Below are 25,742 nucleotides of genomic sequence, written 5' to 3' on the forward strand. Positions count from 1 at the left end.
TATAAATGTTTCTTTTCTTTGTTTGTGTTATTATTATTATTATTATTATTATTATTATTATTATTATTATTATTATTATTATTATTATTATTATTATTATTATATTATTATATTATTATTATTACGATTGTTATTGTTGTACTTCATTGGGTCTCAGCGGGTTGTTGGATGGGAGCATCACCCTTGAATCATATAGGTACCTATGATGTTCGCATGGGTGTACGATCCGATAGTGATGTCGTTTCTTCTTCGCGGGTGGTTGGATGGGAGCATCACCCTTGAATCATATACCTATGATGTTCGCATGGGTGTACGATCCGACAGTGATGTCGTTTCTTCTTCTCTTTACTAGCCTATCCTGCTTCTTTGGTTTGTGATTGTATTTTTGACAGGGGATATTTTTTTTTTCTGTAAATCTTCTGTCTGTTTGTTCTTGGTTATTTATAATTTAGCTTATGATATCTTTAGGTTATGATTTTGATTTACATTTGTACTATTTTTGTTAGATTGCTTGTTTTTTTTGTTTCAGCGGTCTCTCATATAACCTCAATTGTGTTGGAAGAGACCTAAAGCAACAAACAAACAAACAAACAAAAAAAGTTTCTTCTTCTCTTTACTAGCCTATCCTGCTTCTTTGGTTTGTGATTGTATTTTTGACAGGGGATATATTTTTTTTTTCTGTAAATCTTCTGCCTGTTTGTTCTTGGTTATTTATAATTTAGCTTATGATATCTTTAGGTTATGATTTTGATTTACATTTGTACTATTTTTGTTAGATTGCTTGTTTTTTTGTTTCAGCGGTCTCTCATATAACCTCAATTGTGTTGGAAGAGACCTAAAGCAACAAACAAGAACAAATCATTGGGTCTTTTTAAATATTCTTTTCTTTGACATGCTATGATTTGGGTTTGTTTGTTTTTGTTTTGTTTTGTGTATCTTTTTTTGTATTCATTTAATTTTCTTTAAACCTTGTTTAACCACGTTCATCAAAATTTTAAAAAGTTTTAAAACATAACCATAATCCTTCTCTCTTTCTCTCTTTTTTTTTTTTTTTTTTGGACAGTTTGTGTAAATAATGATTGAGTGTTAATTTCATGTGAACTTTATATAGTTATTCCTTCTATCTTAAAACCTACAGTTTATTTTAAAACATAATTTTAAAATAGGTTTATTTTATAGTGTCACCGTTGATAAGATTTATAATGTATAATTTTGCTACCAACAATAAGTTCTAAATAATATTATCTATGTGATTCAGACAAGCATACTGATTAATATCAAAAATAATCATTTCATTTTTATTTCATTAATAAGAATCCAATCTTCTTACATCAATTTCTTGATTTTAAAATCACTAACTCTTGGTTTGTTTGTTTTTTGATATATCTATATATTTTTTAAATTTCATAACTATTTTAATTCTTTCATAATTATCTCTCGTGTTATCCTTTATAGTGTTCATTTAGTGTCTGTACACCTTATTAAATGAATTTTAAAATTCAGTTATTTCGTCTGACTTCCAACAATTAATTTTAATTATTTATTTATTTATCTTATTTATTTTTAATAGCTATTTTCAAATTTCCGAGTGTGTGGAGTGATCTCATAATACTTGATAGTCGGTGAAATGAAGACATTTGATCTTTTCATTTTCAATTTTAATGTGTGTGTGTGTGTGTATATATATATATATTTATATATATATATATATATATATATATATATATATATATATATATATATGTGTGTGTGTGTGTGTGTGTGCGCGCGCGCGCATTGATAGCACAAAATAACGCCTATTTTTTTTTCTAAAAGTCTCCGGTTTAAAATATTTTAGATAAATTTGACTCATCCTTATCAATATCTGTGACGTGAATGCTTTCTGGCGAAAAATTAACAAGGGTGTTGTTTTTTCACTGTATATCGCAAGACATTGAAAAGTTAATTATCTATACAGATTTGTTTTAAATATAGAATATATCCAAGTACCTACACACTGCAATTCACTAATAATATGTTATATTAAATTCTATTTGTTATAGATTTTTTTTCAAATTGTTGATTTTATTCAGCGGGTGGTTGGATGGGAGCATCACCCTTGAATCATATACCTATGATGTTCGCATGGGTGTACGATCCGATAGTGATGTCGTTTCTTCTTCTCTTTACTAGCCTATCCTGCTTCTTTGGTTTGTGATTGTATTTTTGACAGGGGATATTTTTTTCCCTGTAAATCCTCTGCCTGTTTGTTCTTGGTTATTTATAATTTAGCTTATGATATCTTTAGGTTATGCTTTTGATTGACATTTGTACTATTTTTGTTAGATTGCTTGTTTTTTTTGTTTCAGCGGTCTCTCATATACGGTAACCTCAATTGTGTTGGAAGAGACCTAAAGCAACAAACAAACAAAAAGATTTTATTCATTGCATAATAATAATATTATAATTTTTTCTTCGTTGGTTTTCTCTCTCACCTTTCGTTATTGAAACCCAGAAGCATAATCTACATCCCAGTAGTATTAAAATAATATATAACCATATTAATGTGGAAATCAGAATTAATTCTCACGTAAATCCACAGATATAGCCAATCATTTTATTGGTGTTTTTTTTTTTACTTCTACTGTATGTGTGTGTGTGGGCTTGTTGTCTTTTTTTCGGCAATCTTGATTGTTTTAGTTGTTTCTAATTAATTTGTTTAATTGTTTGTTTCTTTGACAGGTTTTTTTTTTTTTTTTTTTTTTTTGGGGGGGGGGGGGGGTTACGTCTTCTTTTAATTTCTAAAAATTATATACTATCAGAGCAGAACAATTTTTTAGGGGAGAGGATGGGGAATCAGACCAACGTGTACTCATCTACAGGTCTGATAAGCAAAATTTTAAAGGTCTCATTATTGCTATAAAAGAACCATTATGTTACTAACGCCAAGTTGAATGCCCATCACAAAAAAATATTAAATTCATCACATGATTGCATTCGGTTATCAACTTGTAAATTACTAATGCCAAATGGAATGCCCTTAAAATAATGTCAAAAGGAATGCCCTTTTAAACAACCTTAGATTATTTTTAAGGTCATTGCTGTATCGTAACCTTTGTGTTCCTGCCCATAACAAAACCGATTAATTAATTTTCTAAAGGTCTTATTGTTATAATAAGGCACCATTGTGTAGAGCACTCAACCCAGCAGTGATTGGGTAGCTGGGTCTGTTATATCTGGTGGAAAGCACTTTGCGATAGGCGAGCGTCGTATCCAAAGGGTAGCAAGCAATTGCTATTGTCCGTTTCACGCTATAGAAACCGGGATAAACTCAGGCTCCATGGGCCTTTCGGCTCTGAAACACAACATATTAAAATACGTTTTGAAGTTGTAAGTTATATAAGTATAAGTAGGCCTATCTATGAGTTTCTAGTTTGAGAACCGAGATGCACATTTAATTTTGACTCGTCTGATAACCGAACATAGTTGTATGTTTGATCCGACATTGTTGTAATGGATAATATCGTGCGTTTGTTTGAGAGAATTTCTATTAAAAACAATAATTTGGGTTAACAGACCTGCACATGAGTACAAGTTGGTAATAAATTTTACTTGGTAATATCCCGTTTTCATTTTATGAGAATCAACGCAGATAATATACCGACGCGTATATTTCAGTGTTGGTAGGATTTATGTTAGCTGAGATTGCGTGAGATTCGTGTTATGAATATTGGTATAACTGTTTTAGACTGTATTCTGTATTATTATGTTGCTGTATTGTTGCTTAAGATAAATAACATGATAATGATAGTGATGATAGTAACCATAATGAGAGTAATGGTATTTCTCTCTCTCTCTCTCTCCTTTTCTTCCTTCCTTTATGATCCTTTTCTTACTATTATTATTATTATTATTGATATCATTATCATTTTTATTTTTATCATCATCATCATTGTCATCACCATCATCGTTGTCATTCACTACCATTGTCAATATCAATATCATCAGTTCATAGCCTCTGAACAGAAAGGCTATCTGACCTCCCATAGCGGGCAGGGAGGTACACACTGTGTCTTCTACTTCTATCCCCTTATATCTGTTTTCCAACATGCTTTCTGTCTTTGTCTTGGAATGAGATTACTTTGATTTTTTTCTGGCCCTGGTCGGAGTCCTGGCTGGGAGGGAAACAGTCAAATGCATAGTTATTGTTTTGGGAGATGATATTTTTTTCCTTGTAAATCATCTCTCTGTTATGTAGCCTATTAGTATATTTGTAATTTTTATGTATAATGTAAGCATTTGAGTGTGTTCCTCTTTATTGGATTTTGTTCTTGTGTCCGGATGAGACTTATAGGTGATCTCAAACTAAGTACATGGGTGATATGCTCTTGGAATCTACATCTGATCCCTATTTGTTCCCAGTTCCCCTATGTCTTACTTTCTCTTGGATGCTTCAATTGTAATTCTAGAACTTTTTACTATCCCATTTTCTTCCTTTTTATGGCGCTGATATAACCTATATGTGTTGCAAGCGCCGTAAAACCCTTTAAAAAAAACAAAAAAAACAAAACAAAAAAACAGAAAGGCTATGACTATGATTCCAAATTCGTATGAAATAAATAATATTTTGTTGTTCGATTTGTTGGGTGTGTTTTTTTTTTCACCATCAACACCCTCATTTGACTGTCCTTAATTCTTCTAATCAGACTTGTAATTGTAAATAGGTCACTTAGATTTTTTAAATCTTCTTATACTATAACACGATGTACGTAATATATTATGAATAATAATCAAGATATCGTATTCTCCCGTGATTGGCGAAATCTATGATATATAGAGATGTCAAAAATATTATTATGATTATTATTATAATTATTATTATTACTATATTATTATTATTATTATTATTATTATTATTATTATTATTATTATTATTATATTATTATTATTATTATTATTATTACTAATATTATTATTATTATTATTATCATCATTATTATTATTAGTAGTAGTAGTAGTAATAGTTAGTAGTCGTTAGTAGTAGTATAGTAGTAGTTAGTAGTAGTAGTAGTAGTAGTAGTAGTAGTAGTAGTAGTAGTAGTAGTATTTTTATTATCGGCCCTTTTTATTATTATTATTATTATTATTATTATTATTATTATTATTATTATTACTATTATTACTACTACTACTACTACTACTATTATTATTATTATTATTATTATTATTATTATATTATCATTATCATTATTATTATTATTATTATTATTATTATTATTATTATTATTATTATTATCATTATTATTATCATTATTACTATTATTATTATTACACCCATTTCTTCTTCTTTTTTAAAAAATTCCTGTTAAAATACGGATCAGATAAATTGTGATATCTGACCATTGATGGCGTGGTGCGCAAACACAGAGGAATTTTTGTTAATATGGTGTTATATTCCATTCAATTTTACAATTTTGTATCCTCAAATGTTCTTATATTCTTGTTATACGAGAATAAGGTGTTATAATGAGATTTATTTTTAGTCGAAAATGGCAACTTAATGACTACATAATATAGTAAGTTGATATGGGGTGAGTAATAATAATAATTATTATAATCATCATATTTTTACAATGTACGAAATGTCTTCCAGATGGCAACATATAATCATGTTAAAAGTTATTTCTTTTTTTTCTCTTTCATCTGCTTGTTTTAACATCGCGGCGTGGTTTGTTTGTTTTCTTGATACTTACAGTATGACCTTATTTATAACACAGAGGAGAATGGTGAAAAGGAGGAAGAGGGGAAGGAGAAGAGGACGAGGAGGAAATGACATTTCTGCCATCCTACCACTGCTGTAATAAGTGCAGTGCATCACCACGGTAGATAAATAAAAAAATAAATATATCAATTCCTTTCAGTCCAGTATTGCCCTAGATCTATTTACAAACTATATATCTTATTGCGATCGTAAAAATTACTAAGTCCAGCATGACAATGACTAGAAATTCGGATTAACAACTTTCTGTTGTTTAATTGTGGAAATACTATGTAGCTTTGAAAAACTGTCTCTATGCATACACGTTTCACAGACTGTTTTAAGGTTTTTAAAACCTATTAGTCTTGAGCGTATTTTACTCTGTGAGATCAAGTAGTGCTGGTGTCTGGATAAGACTTTTAGATGATCCCGATGGTTTATCTTGGAATCTAGGTAAACCTGTTCCCTATTTGAACCATTCCCCCTTTGTCTTACCTTTTCTCGCGTGTTTTTTAATCTACGATGTTTTTTGGCTAACCTATTTTCATCCTTTTTACTGGCGCTGAAATGACCTAAATATGTTGCAAGCACTGTAAAACCCTTAAAAACCTTATTAAGTACCGTCATCCGGGGTTACTTCGGTCACTTAGTAGAATAAAAAAGGTTGCTTTTTAAAAAGTTAAATTCATGAGTGCTTATTAGATCTATTGGGTTCTAATTATTTAAAAGATAAAAGCTACATGCAATTTATCTTTTAAAATAAGCAATCTAGTTTTCAGTAAGTGGCCAAAGTTACCCCGGGTGGCCTAAGTGGCCCCAGTTGACGGTATCCCTCATTCTTAAAATACTGTTTAAATTCGATGTTTACTTGACGAATTGTCTTAAATTGTAATAATGAAATATTATTGTCACCATGGTAGGTTGTTTTTAGACGTGAGGTTTTATATAATAATACATATTCACTTAAAATGCTCAAAGAAGGGTCCCAAGCTAACAAAAACACTTGACATATGTAATGTATGTGTATGTCGGAGGCATGCGGCTTGTGTAATGCTTTCATAGACTATCATTTTAGATACCGTAGAACGGAGTACTAAGCAAGGCCAGTTGGGGTGAATAAGAATAAGACCAGCCCCCCAAAGTGCCCCCCCCCCCCCTCTCTCTCTCTCTCTCTCAACGATTAAGAATTATTAAACAGATATTATGGTAAAACGCACATCAGTTGAGAGAGTTCACTATTCCTCATACTCATACATTCTAGAAAGCAACATCTGACGGATTATTTCGTTGTCAAGACCTATCATTTAAAAATAAATTTAAAAGCGGTCTTTAACATCTCTAATATTAATATATGATATTAATAGATATCTTGATATTGAAATAGCCTGTCAGATTACCTTTTACTAAAGTGTAGGGAAGGATGAAATCTATCAAATGAAATATACATTTTACCATGTATGTTTTTGCGGCTATGTCTTGTTGTGGTATGACACTCGATTTCGGATCCGAAGGCCCTGGGTTCGAGCCTCGCTCGGCGCATAGTCATTGGAAAAGGCTCTTTACTCACATTCTCTCACCGTACTCAGGTGAAAAATGAGTACCTGGCCATCGACAGCGTTGTCTCTGCTGATGAAAAACATTTGAAATATCGCCTAACAGGCGTCACGTCTCGTTGCTGTTGGTCAGTAACCCTTTGTAAAGCGCTTTGAGCACGTTTAGTGGATATTACGCTATATGCAACTCAATTTATTTTTTTGGAATGTTTCATAACTTTCAATTGGGTGTGAACATTTGGGGGCTGGTCTTAGTCACCTCAACTGTCCTTATATCTTATCTTATTTACCCCATTCTATGGTACCTATAAAAGTATAAGGGAGTCCTAACTCTTCACGTATCTTTGACTAGGAGTAGCAGACGGAGGTACAGTACCAACTCGGAATCTAACCCGCCGAATTTCAGCGCGTTCTGTTGGAACACGCTGGATCGAATGAGCAGCATCATAATTTCTGCACGCTCGGGTTCTAGCACGCTTTTTTGGCTTCTCATGAGAACGTGCTATATAACCCAGCGAGTACTGTTCAAGTCCAAGGAATATACAATCTGCAAATTGACAAAAATACCATGTATATAATATTAATATCATGCCGGTTCTCTCCAATTTTGAATGTGTCGCCACTGATGTTTTATAATAATAAATCATGTCTGTTTTGTAACACATTTTCATTTACATCTTTTTCTTCTTTTTTTTTTTATTTTCAAATGTTTGTCTTTGATTTGACTTTTGTCCCCTTAATTCTATCACATCTTGATTACCGTAATCAACTCTTTTATGAATAAAATCCAACGAACCAAATCAAATAATGCATTGTTTTGTGTTTTGTTCTTTTTTCCCCACGGAGTTGGATGACTATTTGTGGACCGTACCATCAATATATGCAAGGATGTCGGATCTATCCCAGGTGGGCAGAGAGGTCGCTTACTGTGTTGTCTTCTACTTCTATACCCCCAAATGTCTGTTTTCCAACTAAGCATTTGACTGTTTTCCTCCCAGCTAGGACTCTGGCCAGGGCCAGGACAACAAGTAATCTCATTCCAAGAGACAAAGACAGAAAGCATGTTGGAAAACAGATATAAGGGGATAGAAGACAGAGTATGTACCCCCCCCCCCTGCCCACTATGGGAGGTCAGGAACCTCACCCAGGCGATGGAGAGTGTCAGTGGCTGAGAGTGTGGGTGCCTGCTTGTGTATCGTACTGTGGTGTGGACAGATATACACATTAACTGTCAATGTCACAGTCAGTCATCAGTGGTCGAAATCACTGGGCGCATAACAAGCAATTTAAGTTAATTAACTAATTAATTAATTAATTAATTTGTCTTACATTAGCTAGGTGTGATTAGCTTGTGGAAACCGTATTCGAGGCAAAAATTTGGTCGAGGAAGGAATGGAATGATAACAAAGAGTAATAAAGAAAAAATTAGGGACATTCGATTGAGTTCGAGGAAACCGTGCTGGAGTGTATAATAATAATAACAATAATTTTAATTATAATAAGAGAAATAACAATAATAACGACTTCAAGTCTTGATTGCTTTGGCATCTTCTTGGGCTTTGGCAGATCTGGCATATTGCTGGTCAAAAAGAGTTAAGGCAAATAACTTTGGAAAATTGCTTGACTATCATAACAATCTCTTTGGAAAAATGCTTGACTATCATAACAATCTCTTTGGAAAAATGCTTGACTATCATAACAATCTCTTTGGAAAAATGCTTGACTATCATAACAATCTCTTTGGGAAAATGCTTGACTATCATAACAATCTCTTTGGAAAAATGCTTGACTATCATAACAATCTCTTTGGAAAAATGCTTGACTATCATAACAATCTCTTTGGAAAAATGCTTGACTATCATAACAATCTCTTTGGAAAAATGCTGACTATCATAACAATCTTCTTTGGGAAAAATGCTTGACTATCATAACAATCTCTTGGAAAAATGCTTGACTATCATAACAATCTCTTTGGAAAATGCTTGACTATCATAACAATCTCTTTGGGAAAATGCTTGACTATCATAACAATCTCTTTGGAAAAATGCTTGACTATCATAACAATCTCTTTGGAAAAATGCTTGACTATCATAACAATCTCTTTGGGAAAATGCTTGACTATCATAACAATCTCTTTGGAAAAATGCTTGACTATCATAACAATCTCTTTGGAAAAATGCTTGACTATCATAACAATCTCTTTGGGAAAATGCTTGACTATCATAACAATCTCTTTGGAAAAATGCTTGACTATCATAACAATCTCTTTGGAAAAATGCTTGACTATATAACAATCTTTGGGAAAATGCTTGACTATCATAACAATCTCTTTGGAAAAATGCTTGACTATCATAACAATCTCTTTGGAAAAATGCTTGACTATCAAAAAATCTCTTGAAAAATGCTTGAATCATAACAATCTCTTTGGAAAAATGCTTGACTATCATAAGAATCTCTTTGGAAAAATGCTTGACTATCATAACAATCTCTTTGGATAAATGCTTGACTATCATAAGAATCTCTTTGGAAAAATGCTTGACTATCATAAGAATCTCTTTGGAAAAATGCTTGACTATCATAAGAATCTCTTTGGAAAAATGCTTGACTATCATAAGAATCTCTTTGGATAAATGCTTGACTATCATAAGAATCTCTTTGGAAAAATGCTTGACTATCATAACAATCTGTCAAATAACACCATACTGAGAGCTGCCCTCTTGAAATTTCAAAAATTCAAAGTTTCCGAGGTAAAAAAAAAGAAAAATTCATTTTAAATAGCTTTACAATTTACAAATAAACAATAAAATGCACTTAAGTCCTGAATATAGGTTCTAAAAAGCTAAACTTTCCTTTTCAACAAAATCTATTGAGCCAAAGAGACTGCAGCTCTGTAGCTGGAGCCAAAAATTTGTATTTCTACAAATTTTTTGTAGTACTCCACAGGTCTGCATCAAACTGGCATTACTGGTAACGGTTCCTTTTCGTTTAAGCTCACTAAAAGAGTGAATTAATGTTAAAAATGCTTAAATAATAGAAATTTGATTATGCATTCTTCTTCTTCTTCTTCTTCGTTCCCATAATTATGCATTCAAACCTCAGCAAAGTGTGTACAATGAACGAACATGCGTAAGAATTATCATATTTTACGTAGGGTTGGCACCACTGCTTTCCCTATTATGTGTATTATTGTGCACTTTTAAAAAATTGAGTAAATATCACATAAGGTGTGTATTTCATCTTACACAAGTGCTGGTACAAATTTGAGTAATAAAAGGGTGAGGCTATATTGGTATAACACAGATTCATTGTAGAAAATATGAGATAAACAGAAACTAGCCTAATACCTTTATCAACAACCCTCAGTAGTAGTTTTTACTACTGGGTCAACAGAAGGTTGAAGCAATTTTTTTTTAACATAGAGAAAAACAATACTGACACTGTGTCAACAAGAGTATATTTTTTAAATATTAAATTAAATTGAGCTTTTATATAGAGCAATATCCACTACACATGCTCAAAGCGCTTTACTAGGGGTCCCTGGCTAACAGCAACATTTAATATTTAGGACGAGACATGATGCCTTTTAGGCGATATTACATTTTTTTCCAACAGAGATAGCTCTGGCCAGGTACTCATTTTACACTTGAATACGGTGAAAGAATGTTAGTAAAGAGCCTTCTCCAAGCACTCAACTATGCTCCGAACGAGGCTCGAACCTAGTACCTTCTGATCCGAAAGCGTGTGTCATACCACTAGACCACATAGCCACACATAGTATAGTGATGTGTGGTATTAGTGCTAGCATTGTCTGCAAGCAGTACCGCCCAATACGCTTTCATTACTTGTAATTGAACTTTCCGAATAGCCTTATAATTGATTAAAGAATTTGAAACCAAAAACAAAATATCAAATAATTTCTACGCCTAAGTGTAGCTAATTTGTGTGCGGCTATTTGGTCTTGTGGTATGACACTTGCTTTTGGATCCAAAGGTCCTGGGTTCGAGTCTCGCTCAGCGCATAGTTGAGTCCTTGGAAAAGACCCTTTACTCACATTCTCTCACTGTACTGTGGGGTAAAATGAGTTCCTGGCCGTTAAAAGCGTCATCTATGTCCGAAAAAAAAATTGTAATATCGCCTAACAGGCGTCATGTCTCATTCTATAAATTAAGTGTTGCTGTTGGCTAGGGACCCCTTGTAAAGCACTTTGAGCATGTTTAGTGGATAATGCGCTGTATAAAACCTCAAGTTTTCTTTTTTAAAGACCTTCTATCAAGAAAGAAATCTGGAAAACCAGTCCTCTAACCTACCTCTTTATTGTTAATTACTTAGCACTGCTTGAGGCTGGTTTGCAATGCAGACTTTATATGGTCCGATGTCTTTTTTATGATGTTGTTTGTGGCTCGATAATAATAATAATAAATTTTTTTTAACATAGTGTGAATTCCTGATAAAGACAAAACTACCGAACCACAGTATTTTTTCTAATTAGCTCCCTTTTGGCCAGTATTTTTTTCTAATTAGCTCCCTTTTGGCTATCATTTTATTTTTTTTAATCGCCTTTTTAACTCTCTCTCCTCCCCCCCCCCCCCCCCCCTTTCCCCCCTTTTTTTTTTTTACATTTTGTACCATTATCATCATTTTAGAAAATCGGAATTTTAGAGACAAAGGCGGAATAGTAGAAGACGGAAGAGTGAAAATAGGAATTATTCCGCCAAAAGCGGAAGGGTTGGCAGTTGGCAGGTATGAATAATCCATATATGGTCCACTAAAAATCTGTTTGTACCTATTAAATATGTATATTAAATATTATTATTATGATGATGATGATTATTATTATTATTATTATTATTATTATTATTATTATTATTATTATTATTATTATTATTATTATTATTATTATTATTATTATTATTATTATTATTATATTATTTTATTATTATTATCATCATTACTATCAGTATTATTATCATCATTATTACCACTATTTTAATTACTTTTTTCGCCTATAACAAGAGCTGTAACCTAACAATAATTGCCTATTTGGACAATAAAGATTATTATTATTATTACTATTATTATTATTATTATTATTATTATTATTATTATTATTATTATTATTATTATTATATATTATTATTATTATTATTATTATTATTATTATAAGAGGAAATTCTGGAAAAGGATACAACCACGAGTGGTTTGTCTTTGAGCAGAAATCCATTTGTGTCACTAAGTGCATCACTGGCAACCTCTTGTGATGGAAGAGTGACAAAGGCCTGTCCTTTCATCCTGCCCTCCCTCATCAAGCGAATGTCAAACCTGTGTATAAAAAAAAAGTTACATTGTTACAGCAACTACAACAGGATAACGATGATGATAATGATGATGATGATAATGATACTGAAGAAGAAGAAGAAGAAGAAGAAGAAGAAGAAGAAGAAGAAGAAGAAGAAGAAGAAGAAGAAGAAGAAGAAGAAGAAGAAGAAGAAGAAGAAGAAGAAGAAGCAGAGGAAGAAGAAGAAGAAGCAGAGGAAGAAGAAGAACCCAATAGAACTCGGCATCTAGATGATTGAATCAAACTGGTATAAATCTTTGACCTTTACAGTGCAAAATCTCAGCACAAAATCTCTTTTAATACACACAGACTGTGTACAAACTTGTAAAAATAAAGTACCTTAACATTCATATATATATATATATATATATATATATGACTGCGCAATAGACTGTGATAAAAAAAGCCTAGAATTAGGTATTCATCGCTTACTTACATATTGACTTCTGTTTCACTTTCCCAATCAACGTACCGTCCATAGATGTAACGCAGATCCTGAAAGAATAGATTTGGAGACATTAACTTCATAGTAGATAGATAGATAGATCGATAGATAGATAGATAGATAGATAGATAGATAGATAGATAGATAGATAGATAGATAGATAGATAGATAGATAGATAGATAGATAGATGGAGAGATAGCAAACCTTAAGTGCCCTATGGCCATGGAGCTGGAGTTTATTCTTTTTCAACAGTTTTAATTAACAGTAACAATTGCTTCTATCCTTAGGATGGGAGTCTAGTCCAATAGAAAGTATTCTCTGTCAGATCCATTGCATGCTGTCAATGTGTAGCTATGCGGTCTAGTGGTATGACACCCATCTTTGGATCGGAAGGTCTTGGATTCGAGTCTCAAGCGGTGTATAGTTGAGTCCTTGGAAAAGACTCTTTACTCACATTCTCCCACTGTACTAAGGTATAAAATGATTACCTGGCCGTTTACAGGATTAACTCCATGCTTATTGGACAGAGCTCTATATAAAAGCTCAAGTTTTTTGGGGGGTTTTTTTTACATGCAGCCATTTATTTAATTTTAAGTGGACATGGAGGTTAGAAAAAAACCAAAAAAACTTAACTGTAGCCAGGACCAACACCAGTCGGATGAGTCCAAAACTTTATCACCATCTATCTGGTACTACATAATAACATGCACAAAATATCAAAACTCACAGATTCAGTGACTTGTCTGGCAACATTCTTGATGTATAGTCGGCACGAGGCCTCTCCTGGGTCATAACGACGAAAGACGGATGAATCTTGCATTTCTGTGGATCATGGATCAAGATTTGGTCTTTTTTTTCTTTCTTTCAAATTTTGAATTATTGACCGGGTTCAATAGCAAACAGAAAGCACAAGCATTGCATAGTACAACATCAAAAAAAAGAACATCAAATTTTTTATTCCAATTACTGTGCAACATATACATCTGTAATAAAATTAGTTAAAAAAGAAAAATTGGTACAAGAGTAAGCCCATTGAAGAGTTAGTCAATACTATGATTGTGATTTGGAAACTTTAATAGTTAAAAATAGAGACGACCATTTATATTTTTTTTTGTCCATGAAAAAAAAACAAAAAAACTGAGGTTTTAAGTGGGCATGTCTGTAAAACAATGATGATGATTATGATATAAATTGAAAATTATAAATCAAGAATAAATATGACTAATTGGCAAATATTTTAATCTCTATCCTTGTACAAACCTGATACAAGAAACAAATCTTAATTTCAGGATGAAAACATGTGACAAATTAAGATGATGGGTAAAAATACATAATATATATTCACTAATTTGACCCTAGTCAACAGGTGTAAAATCAATTTTTGTTTGGTTTCTTTTGGGGTTTTTTGGGGGGTTTTTTGTTGTTTTTTTTTGGATTTAAAAAAAAAATACTTTTCAGCACTTGCAGTCACAGTGCAGTTACCTTCTTTTGTGAGTCTACCCTTTCGTAAAGCAGATGAAGATATGAACTTTTTATCAGATCCTGTTGAGCTAAGCCTAGATGAAGTATGGTCTTCTTTTCTGTCAACGTGGGTATCTTGTCTTGAATCGTCTGACACCTGGAATGAGATTTTATTATGGGTGACTAATAGGATGCAATAGTTTGATGTCACGTCCGCCCAGCAACCAACAGCTTGGTTCTAAACAAAGAAAATCTGCACTTCTTATTCTTCATGCTGGCGAGAACTTTTTAACATGTCATGTGATCAGAATGTATAAAAGTCAAAACATGATCAGATTTATAATGTTTTTCTTCTCTGGATAGAAATCTTTTATGCTCGTCGGAGAAGTATTTCATAAGGGTGTCCGCCTTGTTCCGATAGTTTAGAACCAGTTACTAAGTTGCTATGCATCATTACGAGGGAAGTGACATCATGATTGTTGAACCCTATTAATGCAATTTACACACAATCAAGGAGTCAAACCTTTCCTAACTAAAAAGAGAGGAATTGCCAGGTTATTAATGGTACAAAAAATCATGTTTTTAGTTCGGATTTTTAAAATATATATTTTTAAATATATTCATTAACAACATTTGAAGATTAATTAGAAAATTCAAAATGGTGCAAAATATTATGTAAAAAATTGAATCATTACTCAGTACTGATGGTGACATTCATAAAGTGAAAAAAGAGGAAAATTTTGAACAATTGCTTTTAAGCCCCATTTTTACTGCACAAACCCCCCATTTTTAGAGCATATGAGATAAGCTAAAATTGACACTCTAGCTAGCTTTTGGAGAGTGAGAAACTGTTCCACCACACCAAGTCTCTCAATACCAGTACAATTAAATGGGGGAAATGTAATTTCTTAAAAGGAGGAAATTCCTCCTCTGACTCCAAAATTACGGATATCTGAGGATCCAAGGAAAGCCATGAGCACTTATTACTTTTCTAGATTGAACAGAGAGAAATCTAGTTTTTAATTCATTGACTACAGAATTTCTGGAGACAAATCATGAAAATGTATTGTATTGCAAGGAAAGACTTAACAAACGAGATTGAAAAATGCAGGGAAAACTACCATCTAACACAGGAAGGAAAATCTGGAAAGAAAATAACAAAGACTACACATATAGACATGAGTCGATTTTAGGCTTAAGATTAAATAGGTTTGTTTTTTTTTTTAGTTTTTAAGTGTTCTACGGCTCTTGCAACACTTTTAGGTTATTTCAGCACCAGTAAAAAGGGAGATAAAGGGGGGAAAGTTGTAGATCTGAAAATTGAGCTTTTATATCGCGCAATATCCACTAAATGTGCTCAAAGCACTTTTACAAGGGGTCCCTGACCAACCGCAACATGTAACATGTAGAACGAGACTTGATGCCTGTGAGGCAATATTACAATTTTTTTTAGGACAAAGACAACACTGCTAATGGCCAGGTACTCATTTTACAGTGAGAGAATGTGATTAAAGATTTTCCAAGGACTCAATCAACTATGCACAGAGCGAGGCTCGAACTCAGGATCTTCCGATCCGAAAGCGAGTGTCATACCACTTGACCACAAAGCCGCACCAAAGAAAGAAAAAAAAGACACAGTGGACTGGTTAAAATAGAGAACAGAAGATCCTGAGAGCAATTTATCAGTGTGTCTAATCTGACATTACAAGCAATGGATTCCACATTGAAGGATACACTCAAAAGTTTATGAGGTGCAATTTATTAAAAACTAAAAGTGATAACAGCACAACACAGACCTGCCTACCTGGACTTGAAAAAAAATCTGTAGTCTTCGGGGATTTTAACATATTAGACACTAATAAGACTACTTGTAAAAATTAGCAATTTTAGCAATTTGTTATTTATATGTTAAAATATTGCCTTTAACTCTCCTACAGCAACAAAACTTTGTTTTCAAAAAGTTTCACTGAATCAATGATCTTTATGAAATGGTTAGTTTGGAGTGAAAAATCCGTAATTCTACGAAATATTTGTAGTAGTAGGCAGGTCTGCATAACAGAGAGATGATTTACAAGGGAAAAAATAGCATCTAACTATATATCTAAATGGCTCCTTCTTAGCTAAGGATACCTGCAAGTACCAGGAAGAAAAAAAAAACTAAGATATGTTAATCCAGAACAAAGATGAGAGGAACATGGAAAGGAAACAGATATAAGATAATATATTGTTTGTTTGTTTTTAAGGGTTTTACGGCGCTTGCAACACATTTAGGTTATATCAGCGCCAGTAAAAAGGAAGAAAATGGGATAATAAAAAGTTCTAGAATTACAATTAAAGCACCCAAGAAAAAGTAAGACAAAGGGGAACTGAGAACAAATAGGGATCAGATGTAGATTCCAAGAGCATACCACCAATGTACTTAGTTTGAAATCACCTATAAGTCTCATCCGGACACAAGCACAAAATCCAACAAAGAGGAACACACTCAAATGCTTACATTATACATTCAAAATAAAAATAATAATACATAACAGAGAGATGATTTACAAGGAAAAAAATATCATCTCCCAAAACAATAACTATGCATTTGACTGTTTCCCTCCCAGCTAGGATTCCGGTCAGTGCCAGGACAAAACCAAGTAATCTCATTCCGAGACAGAGACAGAAAGCATGTTGGATAACAGATATAAGGGGATAGAAGACACAGTATGTACCTCCCTGCCCGCTTTGGGAGGTCAGGATCCCCACCCAGTAAGATAATATATATACATTGTTGTTTATAAGACTCATTTTTACTCCCTTTATTTTACTATACATTTTATTGACTTATCTAAATTGTGGTCATATTTAATAAAATATTTAACATCATTTCTGTCTTTGATCACCAACAATAATTTATTGTAGGGCCCCACTAAGAGTTGCTAAAAAATATTATGCGTAAGCGATATTGACTAACTTCCGCACGAATGAAAAAGAACAGCAACGCAACACAACAGAAACCAACTAATGGAGATCGAGCATGGACGCAGACCTCCTCCTACGTCAAACTTTTATTACCCTACTTGAAGAGCTCGACAACTAGACCAGCAGGCACTCTACTACATGGGCTGGATTCTATGCCCATTGACTAAGTTGTGACTCTAGCAAGGAACAGACGTGCTTGGTCCCGATATGTGGATTCCCTGTGACCGTGACACTTTTATGCTGTACAACAACATAAAGCGATTGTGAAAGAAACTCGTCTTTGGTCAACAGAAAATATAAACAAACTCCAAGGTTGTTTTGACTGCACAATATGGGATGAACTCATGTCTGATAACATGTCACTGGACGAGTGGGTTGATGTTGTCACGTCTTATATTCATTTCTGTTGTGATTTGTGCGTGGACACTAAAAGGATTAAAATATTTAACAACAACAAACCTTGGGTCAACAAACGAGTTAAGTTATTTATAAATATGAAGAAAATCGCTCATATGAGTGGGGACAAAAAAAACAAGCAGCACGAGGCAGAAAAACAATTAAAGAGGGTAATTTATGAAGAAAAACGTAAATATAAAGATAAAATGGAAACAAACCTTAAAAATTCAAATGCATCGCAGGCGTGGAGGATGATTAAAGAAATGGGTGGCGTTAACAACAAAAAGACAGATTTTAACAATGACACACATATGAATATCGAGGAATTAAATAAGTTTTACTGTCGATTCGACACCATTGACAACGTACTTTCAAAAATTAATATCATAACAAAAAATACGTCTCCTCCGCCAGAAATCGAAGAAGAGGCGGTCATCAATGTTCTTAAATTATGTAAAAAGAAAAAAGCACCAGGTCCAGATGGACTTAGTGGGGAACTCATTTCAAACTGTAACAACCAACTAGCTGTCCCTTTCTTGCCTATTTTCCAACGTTCAATAGATGAACAGAAAATCCCAATTATATGGAAAACATCGACTATAATTCCAGTACCCAAAAAGAATCCACCAACTCAGCTGAATGATTATAGACCTGTTGCTTTAACATCAATTATTATGAAATGTCTGGAAAAGATTCTGAAAAGAGAGCTGTTGCAATTTATATAAATTTATATTTATTTTTCAATGTGAACAGAAAGACCATGATACAAATCTACAAGTCATTAATATTGAGTATCGTTTCGTTTGGCATCACAACGTGGTATGGAAGCTGTGGAACAAAAGAAAAATCCAAACTACATAGAACCCTCAGAGAGGCTTCAAAAATAATTAACACAGACCTTAGAAGCCTTGACACAACTTATATTAATGCAGTTGAGAAGAAATCTTTTAACATTATCAACGAAAAGAGGCATCCGCTGAACGAAAAATTCCAACTTCTGCGCTCCGGAAGACGGTATCTAGAAGCAAAATGTCAGACAAATCGACATAAGACAACCTTCATTCCAACCGCCATAAAATTAATTAACAAATCTTCTGTGGAAAAATGAGACAACCAATGAAAATAACGAGAAGCAGTGTCGTGAATCATCATCATCGACATTGCCGCCGTCGTTATCATCATCATCATCATCATCATCATCATCATCATCATCATCATCATCATTATCGTAGTCATCATCATCATCATCATCATCATCATCATCATCATCATCATCATCATCATCATCATCATCATCATCATCATCATCATCATCATCATCACAATCATTGCCATCTTCTTCTTAATATAAGACACTATATTTATAATATGGTTATCTGCTGTCCCAGCAAATATATCGTATCGTTCTATCTGTCTGTGTGTGTGTCTGTGTGTATGTATATATGTATGTATGTATGTATGTATGTATGTATGTATGTATGTATGTATGTATGTATGTATGTATGTATGTATGTATGAATGTAGGCATGCATATACGATGATATGCTGGTTTGTATGTATGTCTGCATGTATGTATGTATGTATGTATGTATGTATGTATGTATGTATGTATGTATATGTGTTTGTATGTACGCTCATTTCTTTTGTATACACATGTAGAAACAATGTGCAAGCGTGTATGTTCGTGTATGGCTGTGTCTGTATTTGTAAATGTGTTGATGTTCATACCATGAACCAAACTGAGCATTGTTTACCTCACATGAATTGCCTTTAATTTGGACAATAAAGATTATTATTATTATTATTATTATTATTATTATTATTATGTACAATGCAACTCATACATACATACTTTATAAAAGTAGTCCAGCAAAGCCATTGGGCCCATGGAGCCGATATTCATTCCGGTTTCTATAGCGTGAAATGGACAATAGCAATTACTTGCTACCCTTTGGATATGACCCAATTTCCATCAGATCTAACAGACCCAGCTACCCAATCCTTGCTGGGTGAAAAAGGCAGTCAGAAAAAAAAAATTTAGACTGCACTGCCTAAATTCATCTAAAATCCTCACCTTCCCAGTGTGCTGAATTTTTCCAAACCCATCAAAGGTCTGATTTGATTTTTCACTATTATTCTCCTCTTCAGCATCCTCTTCATCTACAACAAAAGTATAAAATGAACACATTAGAAAACAAAACAACAACAACACACAAAAAAATACCCAACAAAACAATCAAACAAAAGCAAATTTAAATAAATTTGTTAAAAGCTATGCGGTCTGTGGTTTGAGGCTTGCCTTCGAATCAGAAGATCCTGGGACCGAGCTCTGATCTAAGCGGTGCATATTTGAGTCACTGGAAAAGGCTCTTTACTCACACTCTCTCACTGTACTCAGGTGTAAAATGAGTAATTGGTCATTAACAGCATTGTCTCTGTTGGAAAATGTAACAGATGTCATGGTCATACATGTTAAATGTTGCTGTTGGCTAGGGACCCCTTGAAAAGCACTTTGAGCACATTCAGCGGATAATGATCTATAGATGGTTTGCGCTTGGCTAAGAAGCTCACAACATTGCCATCTGAAAGTATAAAGGACCAACACACAAAACTATGTGTAACCTTAAACACTTATAGTCTGGTTAATACAGATTAGTAAAAATTACTCATAAACGCGGATGGTAAAAAACAATAACAAAGACATGAGTGACATCAACTTCATTCTATCTATATAAGCTCAACTACAGCTGATAATATAAAATTTTTAAAATGAATATTTCTGAATTCCATTTTATTCTCTAAATAGTGAGATATTTTAACGAATTAGACAAAATAATAAAGCTTACACATGCTGGGTGAATACAGTTGAGATTTTGAAGTGGCTTTGCTCATTTGATAGTCAGGGTCTGTATGAGGTTGATGATGGCCATCTAACTTGTCAAGATTGGAATCTTGAATGGACGGAGTTGGCGCTGCAGGTTGAGATTGGTACATCTGATGTTGTGGTGGAGGAATGTGGTGTTGGGGAGGGTGTTGGTGGATGGGATGGGTATAAGATGATTGTGCTACATTGTTAGAATCATGTGATGCTGTTGTAACTGGTAAGGGGTTTGTTGACGAACTGGGTAAAGATGTTAACTCTAATGTCTGTTGATATAATTGTTGCTGTTGTTGTTTTAAAAGCTGTTGCAGAACTTCACCTCCTACATCCCAATTTAAGGAGCCTGTGACCTTCCTTGCGTTGTGGGATTCCATAGAAGGCAGCTTGATATTTAAAGCCATTTTTTTGGCCGTTTGTGTCGTTGCAGGCTCAGGCATTTGTTCAAAAATATGTTTGATTGGAAATTTGGTAGATGCGGTATGTTCCATAGCGGAATTGTCGTTTTGCTGAAATTCTGACAAGCGTGGTCTTTTAGTATGAGCTACTTTCTTTAAGATTTTTCTACGTCGACGAGCATTTTCAGCCAATTTCTTTGATTCCTTGGATCTGTGTGAATACAAAATGACGTCATTATGGCAATTGAAAGGCTATCAATCATAGAGTAGTCCGTCAGAGCCATTGGGCCCATGAGCTGGAGTTTATCCCAGTTTCTACAGCATAAAACGGACAATAGCAATTGCTTATTATCCTTTGGATAAGACGCTAGTTTATCGCAAAGTATTTTCCGCCAAATCTAACTGACAGCTAAAGAAAAAAATCTCAACTGAACCCAGGATCGATCTTGGTCCCTTTGTGAGTGAAGCGAGTGCTCTACCAACTGAGCTATCGGGGGGATCCCGAAAAGGGTATCATGCTATAAGGTAAAGAGACAAGTGACACTTTTTTTTTAATTGCTTCAATTTAATTTCAAAAATTCAAAAAATGTTTAAAATGAGTTAATCTTCTCACTCAAGTATAAAAGTAAAATGAAATTAAAATGCATTCATGAAAAACTAAAAAACTCGAACTAAATAGCACATGAGCTGGAGAACGATAATTCAAACAACTGGTCTATATTTTTTTATGGATGCGAGACATGGACATTGAACCTTGGGCCAGACAAAAGAATCAATACTTTTGAAACGTGGTGCTACAGACTGATGGGAAAGGTGTCGTGGAAAGAGAAAAAAATCAAACAAAATGGTATTGGGTGGACAAAATATAAGAAAATTATCTTAAAACTTTTCTTTTTAATATGTAGCACTGTAGAATTATATTGCTTTGATTCATATTGCATGTTTGAGTGCGTGGTTGTATGTTTGAGTGAAATTAGTAGCCACGTTACTGGTAAGTGCTTTGCTGATATACGGGGTAAGGCACTATAAAAAAAAAATTATTATTATTATTATATTTATTATTATTATTATTATTATTATTATTATTATTATTATTATTATTATTATTATTATTATTATTATTATTATTATTATTATTATTAAATTATTATTATTATTATTATTATTATTATTATTATTATTATTATTATTATTATTATTATTATTATTATTATTAACATTATTATTATTATTATTATTATTATATATTATTATTATTATTATTATTAATTATTATTATTATTATTATTATTATTATTATTATTATTATTATTATTATTATTATTATTATTATTATTATTATTATTATTATTATTATTATTATTATTATTATTATTATTAAAAGAAATCATTCTGTGACTGTAAAGACAGTATTGGTACATGTAAACCCTCAGAAGTCAATATCGAAGAAATTAATTGCAAGAAGGGAGGAAACGAAAGTGGTGGGAAATATTTTTAAAATGATAGGAACATATCAGACTGCTCAGAGATGGCGCTAGACAGAGAATTGTGGAAGACCATGGCATGAGAAGGAACCCCTGAAAGGTAAGGGTAAGAAATTTTTTAAAGGGCTCAAAACCAACTCCCTCTTGTTGATGATCCAATATCTTATATTCACTCACACCCCTAATTCAAAGCCAAACATTTGCCTCACCTAATGTCCCCTTGATCATCCCCTTCACTTTCCATCTCAGACTCAGTCTCGTCTTCACTGACAGAAATATCCATCTCTCGCTGGTCGACGTCATCAGGCATCGCTTGGCTGGGTACCTGTGGCAATCGGAATAAATTACATACAGTCATGAAGCATTTCAACAAATATCTGCAAAAATTTGGAGTCTTTTTAACATAAATTACATCTACCATTGTTATTGCTATTAAATCATCATCATCATCACTACCGCTGCCGCCGTCGCCACCACCACCATCAGCATCATCATTATTATAATTATTATAATTATTATTATAATTATAATTATTATTATAATTATTATTAATATTATTATTATTATTATTATTATTATTATTATTATTATTAAAATTACTATTGTTATTATCATGCCACAAACAATGCCACATCATAAAAAAGACATCAGGATAAATAAAGTCCACATTGCAAACCAGCACCAAGCAGTGCTAAGTAATTAACAATAGAGAGGTAGGTTTGAGGACAATTTTTCCAGATTTCTTTCTTGATAGAAGGTCTTAAAAAAAAAAAATTGAGCTTTTATACAGCGCATTATCCACTAAACATGCTCAAATCGCTTTACAAGGGGTTTCTGACCAACAATAAAATGTAGAACAAGACATGACGCATGTTATACGATAATACCATTTTTTCCCCGACAGAGACAACGCTGTTAACAGCCAGGTACTCATTTTGCACCTGAGTACAGTGAGATAATGCGAGTAAAGAGCCTTTTCCAAAAACACAACTATGCGCAGAGCAAAGCTCAAACCCACGACCTTCCGATCCAAAAGTGAGTGCCATACCACAAGACCAAGGTCAAACTTGTTTTTTACAAAATTTAAAATTGTTGTATTTGGGTCTTTATTTTATATACAGTAACAAACTTCATCTCAAATGATTGTCACTTGTCTATTCTATGTTTTAAATTCAGTTACAAACTTTTTGAGTAATTTTGTGTGAAATGAAATGATTTTGGTAGAATGGAAGTCATGAGATGACATGACTGGGCTCACCATGGGAGGTGCAGGTGTCACAGAGCCAAATGGTGCTGGTAGATCCATCTTATTCATTAAGTGAAGGACCTAAAGAGCAGAACAAAGTGAAAAAGTAACACAGAAACAAGAAATTGCATACACTTTCACTATTTCACTAGGTATAAGTATTAGAAAACATGAGATCAAAAGTTGGAATTGATTAAATCTAGATAACTTTTATATATGTAGTGGGTATTGTGTTATAAAAACATGAATTGATTAAATCTAGATAACTTTTATATATGTAGTGGGCATTGTGTTATAAAAACATGAATTGATTAAATCTAGATAACTTTTATATGTGTAGTGGGTATTGTGTTATAAAAACACTTAGTTTTAATGTTTTCTCTCTTTTTTTTTAAATTTTGTTTTACATAAACATGTTTCCTAAACGGTATTATAACAATACTAATAATAATAATAATGATAATAATAATAACATTAATAATAATAATAATAATAATAATAATAATAATAATATAATAATAATAATATAATAATAATAATAATAATAATAATAATAATAATATAATAATAGTAATAATAATAATAATAATAATCATAATAATAATAATAATAAAAAATAATAATAATAATAATAATAATAATAATAATAATAATAATAATAATAATAATAATAATAATAATAATAATAATAATAATAATAATAATAATAATAATAATAATAATAATAATAACAATTATATATATAATTCATTTATATCGCACTTTACTATCCACTGATAAAGTGCTCGGCAGTGCTTTACAAAGTAAGCATAAATACAAATACATCCTCTTTCTCTCCTTCTCTCTCTGTCTCTCTTTTCTCTTACACACAAACACACACACATATGCACTAAACATAACATCAATTATATGCATTTATTATTCATCTAATGTAAAAATATCCTTGTTTTCAAGAGTCTCTAAAATGCACATTATTCATCACAAGAAAAAGTCTTATAGCAGCTCATAGAATTCCACAAACTTTACATAATGATGGTTTAATTTAAGCAGTTGAGCTTCTGATGATCTTAATAAAGTTTCTTGGTGGTTCTTAAACTTCAATGAGCTCATTGAGGTATTCAGGTGACAACACATTCAGGCAATTGAAAGCTAGCATTACGACGATCATAAAATTAATTCTTTCTTCAATAGTTAACCAGCGATGTTCCATTAAAACAAGTGTTATGTGCTATATAGTTTTCGTTTTAGTGATAAGGCGAGCTGCTTTATTTTGCAAAGTTCCAATGTATTATATTGTATTGTAGTGTATGGCATGTTTCAGAAATAAACGAAACATTGTGAAATACATTGATGATAATGGCAATTTGTCAAAAAGGAGGAAAATGTATCGGTCCATCGGTCAAATCATAACATAAAACATCATAGTTTTCTTATGTTTGTTTATTACTAGTTTTAGTGTACATCAATTTTTAACAATTGAGATATAACTTACTTTATGTAAAATTTTAATGAATTGTCCTTTCCTTAAAATGATCTTAAGGCAAAAAGAGAAAACTAAGTTGATCATCCCTTTAAACTGTAACAGATTAATATCATCTCTCTCTAACCAGATGACATTTATAAAGTTAATATGAATTTTGATAGAAGAATGGTTGAGAGTGATATATGGATAAGGGAAAGATAAAAAGAGAAAACAGAAAGAGAGAGAGAGAGAGGGAGAAAGAAAGAGAATGAAAAAGAAATAGGAAGGGGGAAGGAGAGAGCGAGAGAGAGAGAGAGAGAGAGAGAGAGAGAGAGAGAGAGAGAGAGAGAGAGAGAGAGAGAGAGAGAGAGAGAGAGAGAGA

The 25,742-nt window shown here is 32.6% G+C and overlaps 1 protein-coding gene across 3 annotated transcripts in view; it reads right to left on the reverse strand.

Moving 5' to 3' along the window:
- Positions 1-8,750: 8,750 nt before the first annotated feature.
- Positions 8,751-25,742, reverse strand: part of LOC144958523 (RNA-binding region-containing protein 3-like) — a 47,620-nt gene continuing 30,628 nt past the window's right edge. For all 3 annotated transcript variants that reach the window (XM_078890551.1, XM_078890550.1, XM_078890549.1), the window contains exons 6-14: positions 23,911-23,979; positions 22,862-22,977; positions 20,739-21,379; positions 19,967-20,052; positions 14,554-14,689; positions 13,799-13,893; positions 13,062-13,120; positions 12,477-12,609; positions 8,751-8,869 (exon numbers count right to left, since the gene is read on the reverse strand). In XM_078890551.1, the coding sequence (XP_078746677.1) occupies positions 8,816-8,869; positions 12,477-12,609; positions 13,062-13,120; positions 13,799-13,893; positions 14,554-14,689; positions 19,967-20,052; positions 20,739-21,379; positions 22,862-22,977; positions 23,911-23,979 (1,389 nt within the window). In that variant the 3' untranslated portion in view covers positions 8,751-8,815. The remainder of the gene's footprint in view (positions 8,870-12,476; positions 12,610-13,061; positions 13,121-13,798; positions 13,894-14,553; positions 14,690-19,966; positions 20,053-20,738; positions 21,380-22,861; positions 22,978-23,910; positions 23,980-25,742) is intronic.

The sequence above is a fragment of the Berghia stephanieae genome, chromosome 13 (assembly GCF_034508935.2).
Source record: "Berghia stephanieae isolate SIO BIC M18660-M18661 chromosome 13, UCSD_Bste_1.3, whole genome shotgun sequence".
Lineage (NCBI taxonomy): Eukaryota > Metazoa > Mollusca > Gastropoda > Nudibranchia > Aeolidiidae > Berghia > Berghia stephanieae.